This window comes from Lipotes vexillifer, unplaced genomic scaffold (genome assembly GCF_000442215.2).
Source record: "Lipotes vexillifer unplaced genomic scaffold, Lipotes_vexillifer_v1.1 scaffold693, whole genome shotgun sequence".
Taxonomy (NCBI): Eukaryota; Metazoa; Chordata; class Mammalia; order Artiodactyla; family Lipotidae; genus Lipotes; species Lipotes vexillifer.
Genome location: NW_006783500.1, coordinates 64,882 through 73,155, shown reverse-complemented (window position 1 = coordinate 73,155; position 8,274 = coordinate 64,882). Strand labels below are relative to the sequence as shown.

At 43.4% G+C, this 8,274-nt stretch overlaps 1 protein-coding gene across 1 annotated transcript in view; it reads left to right on the top strand.

The window, feature by feature from the left end:
* The window catches only part of LOC103086918 (potassium voltage-gated channel subfamily KQT member 5-like), a 564,354-nt gene that overhangs the window by 500,793 nt on the left and 55,287 nt on the right, over window positions 1–8,274 (top strand). The window contains exon 9 of the mRNA XM_007456126.1: window positions 1,470–1,496. Within this exon, the coding sequence (XP_007456188.1) occupies window positions 1,470–1,496 (27 nt within the window). The remainder of the gene's footprint in view (window positions 1–1,469; window positions 1,497–8,274) is intronic.

Genomic DNA, 8,274 nt, shown 5'->3' with positions numbered 1-8,274 from the left:
AAAAAAAAAAAAAAAAAAAAAAAAAAAAAAATAATCAGCCTGAATTTATCCTCATGCCAAAGAGACACACTTTGGGGTGCCAGATTTTTGGGGTGCCACATTCTGCTCCCCTACAGCACCGACTGTGTGCACAGCACTGTTCCAGGCACAGGGAATGCAGCCGTGGAGGAGAAAAACCAACAGAATCCCAGGCCTCGGGGAGTGTATATTCAAGAGATACTAGGAAGAGACAGTAAAAATAAATAAGCAAAATATATAATAGAGTAGATGATGGCAAGGGCTAAAGAGAAAAGTAAAGCAGGGAAGGAATTGGGGGAGCATTCGGGGCTGCAATTTTAAACAGCTGGTCAGGGAAGAGATTGTATTACCAAAAGCAGCAGCAGCGTCAATGACATTATCAGTAAAAACACCCACCCGTGCTCTCGTCCCCCCAGTTTAGAGATACAGTGGGGTGCACTGACTGCACGTGCTCATCCCAGGGAGTAGGGTGGTGTGACAGCCGTGCGGGGTGCGAGAGGCCATGCTGCTCAGACCTGCTGGACACTCTCCTTTCTGGTCCAGTTCGTCTCTCATGTGCACTTTGGAGGTCTTAGCCGTTGCTATTTCCAAGTTTTGTTTTAACAACAGAAGGATTTAGAGAAGGAACTCACTTCTTGATTTTCATCTCAAAGGGAGTGAAGGCTATGCAGGGGTGAAGCACAGGTAAATGTGCTATTCTGGGAAATGAGTCAGATCGTCTGTGAAGCTTCAGGGAGTCGTCAGGCTCCTAGGGTGCCACGTGGTACCTTAGGGTTAGAATTCAGAGATTACCAACTCCAGCACCTTCAGTTTATTCATAAGAGCACCGAGACCCACAAGAAAGCAAGACTCCCGCCCAAGGACACAGCGCACTTGCCAAGAGCAGGGACCCTATGCCATGTTGCGTAGACCCGAACGTGCTCAAGTGGCTTATTAGACAGACCACCCAACACTGAGCTAGGTTTGTCTATGTGCCTGATGTCCTGCAAGGGCATTCATACTTTGTACAGCACAAAAACGAAATCTGCCCCAACAAGTGACGGAGACACAAGACCACGGTCACAGATGAACTAACCCAGATTGAGTCTGCCTGAACCACAGGGACTCCAGCTTCAGCACAACCCGCACCGCCCTTCTACCGGTCTCTGCTGATGCTGGTTAGACCAGAACCACTTTGCCTAAACCATGGATAACTTAGGCTGATGAAGAGTCTATAGTTTTTGGGCACATGCGGGCAGTATTGGTGCTGTGCTATCTCGGGTCTGTACCACCAAGAATATATGTCAGAAAGTTGGGTACATTTATGATAAAGTGTCTTGCTTGTATGGCTCTTGCTCGGAAAGGATTAACTAAGGTTCTTCATTCCCCAGTCTCCAATTTGGTCATTATCAAGTGCTATAAATATATTCACCATTTATCGTCATTTTTCTTCTGTCTGCACGCACCTGGAGGAAAGAACAAGGGGAAGCATCAAGCAGGTTTGTGATTTCTGTTCTGCTTCGTGTTTGTTGATAAATCTGCTGCCTAACAGATGTTTTAAATGCGTATCGTGTGAGCAAAATCAACAAATACAAGATGGTTAAAAGGGACCTTTCACAAGATTGCCTGCAAAGGTTGCTGTTTTGTTGATTTTTCCCCCCCCTTGGTAGCATAAGTGTCTTTTGCTAACTCACTCACTGCTTTTTACAATCTGCAGAGCATGGGATGTTTGGGGTAAAAATAATAATTATGGTCTTTGGTTGTTCCCTGCTACTGTTTTCCCAGACAGAAGTCTTACCCAAGTATTCAAATCCCATGAAGCAGGATAAGATATACTCCCCTTCACCAGGGTCCTTCTTTTAAAGTGAGAAACTGTATGGTTTGGGGAGGGGGTAGGAGTGAGGGACAAAATGAACACTGTGTCCAGGAGGTAAGAACACTCCTTGTGCAACATCTCCAGCTCATTCAGAGCTGAGGTCTACTCAGGTGAGCTGATCCAAACGAATAGTCCCCCTTCCTTTAGGAAGAAGATAATCCTCCTGGACACTTCGCCAGATCAGCTACACTGTATGGTCATTCTTTTGTGCCTTAGAAGGAAATGAATGCTGTATTTATCATATATTTCTGCTACTGAATAGCAGAGAACTAGACCCAGAGGGAAAAGGAGCTGAAAGAGAACATTTAGTCTGTGTTCCTGAGTGCCAGGGAAGCTCTGGGTTTGGGAGCAGAGCCCTGGAGGACAGAGCAGGCGGGTCCCGGCACAGGAGGGGTGACGGGGGACAGAGGCAGAACCAGCAGGGAGTCCCAGGCACCTGGAATTCCTCTCCACAAGGGACACAAGGCTTTTCCTGTCATTGCCGCCCGTTCTAGTAATGAGGAAATACAGGCAACCCCTGGCCTGCCCTGGGCAGGGGTTGTTCCTTTAGCTCGGTACTGATATACTAATGACACATTTCTTCATGTCCTGAAATCAGTTTTGAGAGTTCTCTTGAGTCTCTGGGTCATCCACTTCTGCATTATCTCAGTTAACACTTAAAACGCTTATGAACCGAAACATAAACGCATTCGTTTATGATGGGAGGCGGGCATGGTCGGACGCACCCACTCCTCCAGGGTAGGGAAGCCTACACAGGGGGTGGTGCTAGAGCCTCTTCTCTTATGTGGCAGATAGAGAGCAGAAGGCATGGGCTATTCCTGGGTGGTATTTCCAGAAAGTTTTAATAGCTTGAGGAGTTGCTCTTCCCCATTTTAGAGAGATTTGTGCCCAAAGAGAGGTTCTGGGCCTTCGACCCTGGAAGAGGCAGGCTGAATAGCCCTCACTCTCTGGTCCTCATTTGTGTAGACTCCACGCTAACCCCACCCTCCTTCTGTGTGGAAACTCTCAAAAAAAGTTAAACGAAATAAATTATAGCCATTATAAGCTGTTTGAGTCTCTTTGGGGACATTTGAAGTCTTCCTTGTCTTGGGAGCTATCCATTTACAGACTATCTCAAAGAGGAACCTATCAATTTACAGTTAATGTTAAAAAAAAAAAAAAAAAAAAAAAAAACTATCTCCAAGTCTTAAGGGCAGAGACCCTCTTTGGCAGGGACTCTGCAGCTACCTGAGAATCAGGTCCCCTGTCTCGGTTTCATCCTCCAAAGGGGACATTTGCAAATGGTGTGGAGGTGTTTGCTTCAGCACAGCCTCCATGGCGGCGCTGAGTGAGGGGCCACCTTGGGCTGGTGGTGATGCTGTACTTCTTCCAAGGTCACCAGAGCAGCACAGGCAGAACCCAGGTGGTCTAGCTGCCGCCCCTCGGGCCAAACACGAACCAAAAAGACTGCAACCAAATGTTTTAAATGTCATGATGTTAAAATCTATTCTGCATGCTTGGGACTGAGGCTGTCAAGGATCACTCCCCTGTCGGCAGGTATACGTGGAATATACATGGAACCACTGAGCTGCACTGTTGACCCAGAGAATCACACAGAGATTTCTGGCTTCTCTGTGGTCATTGGACATTTGGCAGAAATCACCATGAACACACCTTGTGTTCGTGCGTGGCACACGTGCCTTACTTCACGCTTCACCCACACACACTCGGGTCTGCTGCCTTCCGGTTACACATCACGTCACCGTGTGTGAAGCTATGACAGGGCATGTGCTCAATAAATACCCATTGGATGGAGTAATAAAATGCCCCTGACCTCCAGTACTTTATGCGAAGAGAGATAAAACACCAACAAAAGAGGTAAAGTGGAGGAATAGAAAAAGAGAGAAAATGAAAATTTAAAAACATGTCAATAATCTGAAGGAAATAAGCTGCAGCCCCGCTTGAATTTTACCTTTTCTTCCCCCTGCTGTGGCCCTGAAATGAACAAGACTGCCTAATGGATGCAGTATATTGTAACAACAATAGCAATATCCCAGGAAATAACAAAGTTGCCCTCACTCCAGCGAATCTGCCCAAAGGAAGTACCTCCTAATGAGAATTCCCCCTTGGAAGAAGCAGCTCTGGGTCCAGAATATTGCCGGTGGGCGCTGGACCCAAGTTCAGACGGACTGACCAGCACAGTCCAAGTGCAGAGCCTTTACTGCTTGGGCCAAGGCCGTATTGATGTGATTCAGATAGACCAGCGTAGATGCGCTGCAGCCAACTCTGTTGTCCTCCAGAGCCTGGAATCTCCTAAATACTTCTTCGGGAGGCGGCGGCGGGGTGGGGGGTTTTCTCTGTTCTGAGAGCTTGGAAGGACCCAGACGTAGAAGAGTCTAATACAGCAGCCGGCGCCCCTCCAGTGCCCGGCACTGGCGCCCTCCGACGGAGGGGCCAGGACTGTAGATCAGGCCTCTCTCTGCAGGATGGAGTGCGCACCACACACGCTCACGTACACCCCTGGGGAACTGGGTTCCCTGCTTTGGGACATTCTTGTTAGATTTTGTCTCTCTACACTGAGGTTAGGATATGTTTTCTAAAAATTCATGTACAGCATCTTGGGCTAAGGAAAGACACGCAGCCCAAAGATGGTTACATGTTGTTTGTGACAGATCCAAAATTTTTCTTTAAAAATACAACTCGTCAGGGAATTCCCTGGCGGTCCAGTGGTTAGGACTTCCACTGTAGAGGCACGGGTTCAATCCCTGGTCATGGAGCTAAGATCCCGAATGCCACGCAGTGCGGCCAAAAAAGAAAAAAATACAACTCATCAGTCTCCAAAAGAGCTTTTTAATCTAGCTCAGCTGAACAGGAGTGAACATCGGTACAGGGTCAGGTGTGAATCCCGGTTCATCTCAGCTGAGCCTGCTTTGTTCCTCAGCTGAAGCCATAAACACAGCTTCTTGGGCATCATTTCATCATTCACTTGTTTCCCTCTTCCTTCCCACTAAAACAGTTCTAATCTCATGTGTGGTGGTAAATGGTGTCTATTGATTTTATTTTAATTAATCATTCCATTAAGTAATTTTTCCAACTCATTTTTTAAGCTAGACGGTTCTCTGTTTGGGTATAAATTGTCACTTTCTGAGAAGAGAATCTACCTGTAAACCCATCCAGCTGGATTCAGCCGGTATCCTCACCTTTTTCTATTCCTCCTTGACAAGGTTGATTAGGTTGTTAGTCATCACTATGGTACAAGAAAGCTTTTACTTCTTCCTACCTGTTAAGTTTTTATTGCTACAGGTATAGATCATACATCAGAGATTTGGGGATTATCTGTAAATCTCATTGCGTCTGCTTTACTCTGTCTCCTTCATCAACACTTGGTGGCTAAGTGCCTGCTTTGTAGTTAAACTGCCTTAAGACACTTGATGAGGCACTAAGAGAACCCTGCTGGACTTCCTAGTAGACTCTCTGAAGTTGCTTTAACAGGTACTTGTGAGACTGTTACAAAGATGGGTATCTTAAAAGTTAAAGCATAAGTGATACTCTTTTATTACATTTCATCCTGTGCTGTGATCCACCAGGTGCTTTGCCGGAACTGCTCCTGCGTGCTTGCCTTTATTAGGTTCTGAGAAGTGTGAGTCTTGGGAGAGAATCTAGAACACTGATGGAAAACATTGTGTGCTCATATTTCTTCTGCATTTATTTTTCCACTGTTTACATTTTCTTTCTTCTGTGTACAGTGAATGATCTACATGTGTTGTTAAACTAAACTCAGTGAGACAAGACCGTTTTTCTTTTTTCAGTGTAGTCAACTTGTATCCTTATTGGCAAAAGGCTAGGTTGTTTCAAAAACATTTTTTTTAAATGGTCTCTCCTTCTGTTCACCTTTATTGGTAGAGGGAAAGGATTTAGTCTTTTAAAAACACATAGTAAGACTTAATACAAGAAAAATGCTTTTTTTCTTATATTCAACCTAGAATATTTTCTTCTTTTGGCACATGCGTTCTATCTTACAACTGGTTATGTATCTTAACTACAAGTGCAGGCTTCATACAAATCAAGAATTTTTTTAATTTCAAAGCAATTAATGTTATTTATTTCATTGATTCCTATAAGTATTTATCTTTAAAAGTTCTGGAATATTTTACTCCTCCATCATTTATACTATGTTGCATTGGTATTTACTGCAAAGGTTGCTATATCCTAAAATATTTATATTCTTATTTTCGTGTGAAACAGATGCTAAGACATAGACTACCATCGTTTGGAATGCCTATGTCAAATCTGATTATTTCTACTTAACCATTAAGAGCACTGGATCTGTTTCGAACAGCACAATTAAACTACACAGTTTGTCCTTAGTGTTTAACTAGTCCTTATACTAACATATGAAAAACAATGAAGCCAAATGGCTTTGTTTTTCAAGAAAGACCACAAACCCCTGAGCACTTTCCTGGTGGTGACCACCTAGTAACTGCTGCTGTGTCTCCTCACTCCTAGTAAGGTCTGTAGTCATAAGCAGAAGCTCTTCAGAATACACACCTCATGGAAGCAGAGGTACCAGCATCCCGGCTACTGACATGAGATCTGAGAATGCCAACTAACCTCAGGTGCATGACCAGGTTACTCTGCCACCCTACTGAGCCCTGCTCAGACTCACTCTTCTAAGGACTCTTGAATGAGGTTTCCAACCCGCTCGTAATTCCCCTGCTGCCTGTTGCCTGCTTGGACCCTCTCAGCCCTGGGGACAAACAGGCAGGTCCGCGCAGCGCCTCCTGGTGGTGGGACGATGCTGAGCTGTGCACGCACTGGGTTGTCCTGGTTCCATAGGCATATTGTGCCAGAGGCGAGAATTTGTAGGGTGCTAATCCTGTGAAGGGCTAAAGCCCTAATTAAGCGTACCAGTAACTCCAGGGTTCTGAGTCCGAGAGGATTCCCATGGGGATGCCATGATGCCGCCCAGTCCCTGGCAGGGAACATCCAGTGGTCGGCTGCTTCCCAGCCATTTGAACTTGACAGGGGGCTGCACACCATCAATGACCACAGCAACCTTTTGGTTACTTTCTCCAAAGAGAGACCTCTTTGTTGTCTCTTGGGGATAATCTTTGGCAATCTACCTAAAAACACTGTTACGTAAACCTTCCTCAAAAATCATGTTCATAGGTACCACCAAAAAAAGCCAAAAAATAATGAAAAGTTCAGTGGACTAGTGAAGAGTCTATATTTTTAATCAGTGTGTGTTTTCAATAACAGCCACCTAATCCGTTTAATAGTCATCTAATCAAGATACTCTGTTGATTTCCAAAGGGGAAGTGAACTAGAAAAATAAATGAAAGTGACTTTTTTGTAGGAGGACACAAGAACAGATCTTTGCCTTGGAAAAGGAAATTTTGTTTGGCTAAAAAGTTCTGGTTTAGGATGTTATTCTTAACTGTCATACAATTATGTCAGAACAAAGACTGAGAACATTACATCTTTTTTTTTTCTAATTTAGTGTGTAATATGTTGAGTTCACTTTAAAATAGTTCTAGAGAATTTTTTTAACATTAGACATTGGCAAACATTCATGTACTTTAGAAGGACAAAAGGGGAAGAGGCACCTGGAACTCATTTATATCAACTTAAGTGCCTTAAATTGTACTAATGTTCAGAAAATAATATTATTTCCACTTTCCATTAATTCTTAAAGACAATATTAAATGTTTTATAGGGGCAATTTTTAAAAATATTCTTATAGGAGCAATTGTTTTTAAATATTTTGTTACTGTAAATAAACCCTGGTGGATTTAATGCTGATACCTATTTTAGATTTTTTTTTTTACTTTTTTAGCAACTGAAATTTTTAAAAAAGCGAAAACTAAATTTCATGTTAAATGGTTTTATGAGGTTTTTATCAGTTTCCTCTTCATTCACTTGGCAAAGGAAAGAGAGATATCTTGAAAGCTTGAGAAATAATTTGATATTAATTAAACCCAGCCTTCTATAGTAATTAGCATCTGTTAGTTCCAGAAAAGGTAATGGATTAGATAAAGTATAGTGAGAACACTTGTAATGGCAGCTCTGTTGACGAGCCATTCGTTATTCTAAATAAAGGTGCAGTGGTGTGTTCCTGAACCAGATCATCATAAATTTAAATGATGGAACAGATTGGCCGAAACTGAAAAGAGGTTTGAAATTTTTACTATTAAAAAAACAAGCTTGAAAAGAGTAGACACTTTGAGCACCATCCCTTTGAGGATTTGTTTAGATGTTGTGAGTTTTGGATGACGTGGAGAACCTAGCCTGGGAATAAGAAGATGCAGCATTACGATGTTATTATTGCTATTGCTGAGTGAATCCACCATGTAATCACACATTGGTCAAGTACAGAGAAAGCCTTGCCTGTTGGGATTGTCTTAAGAGCCCTGAACCGCTGA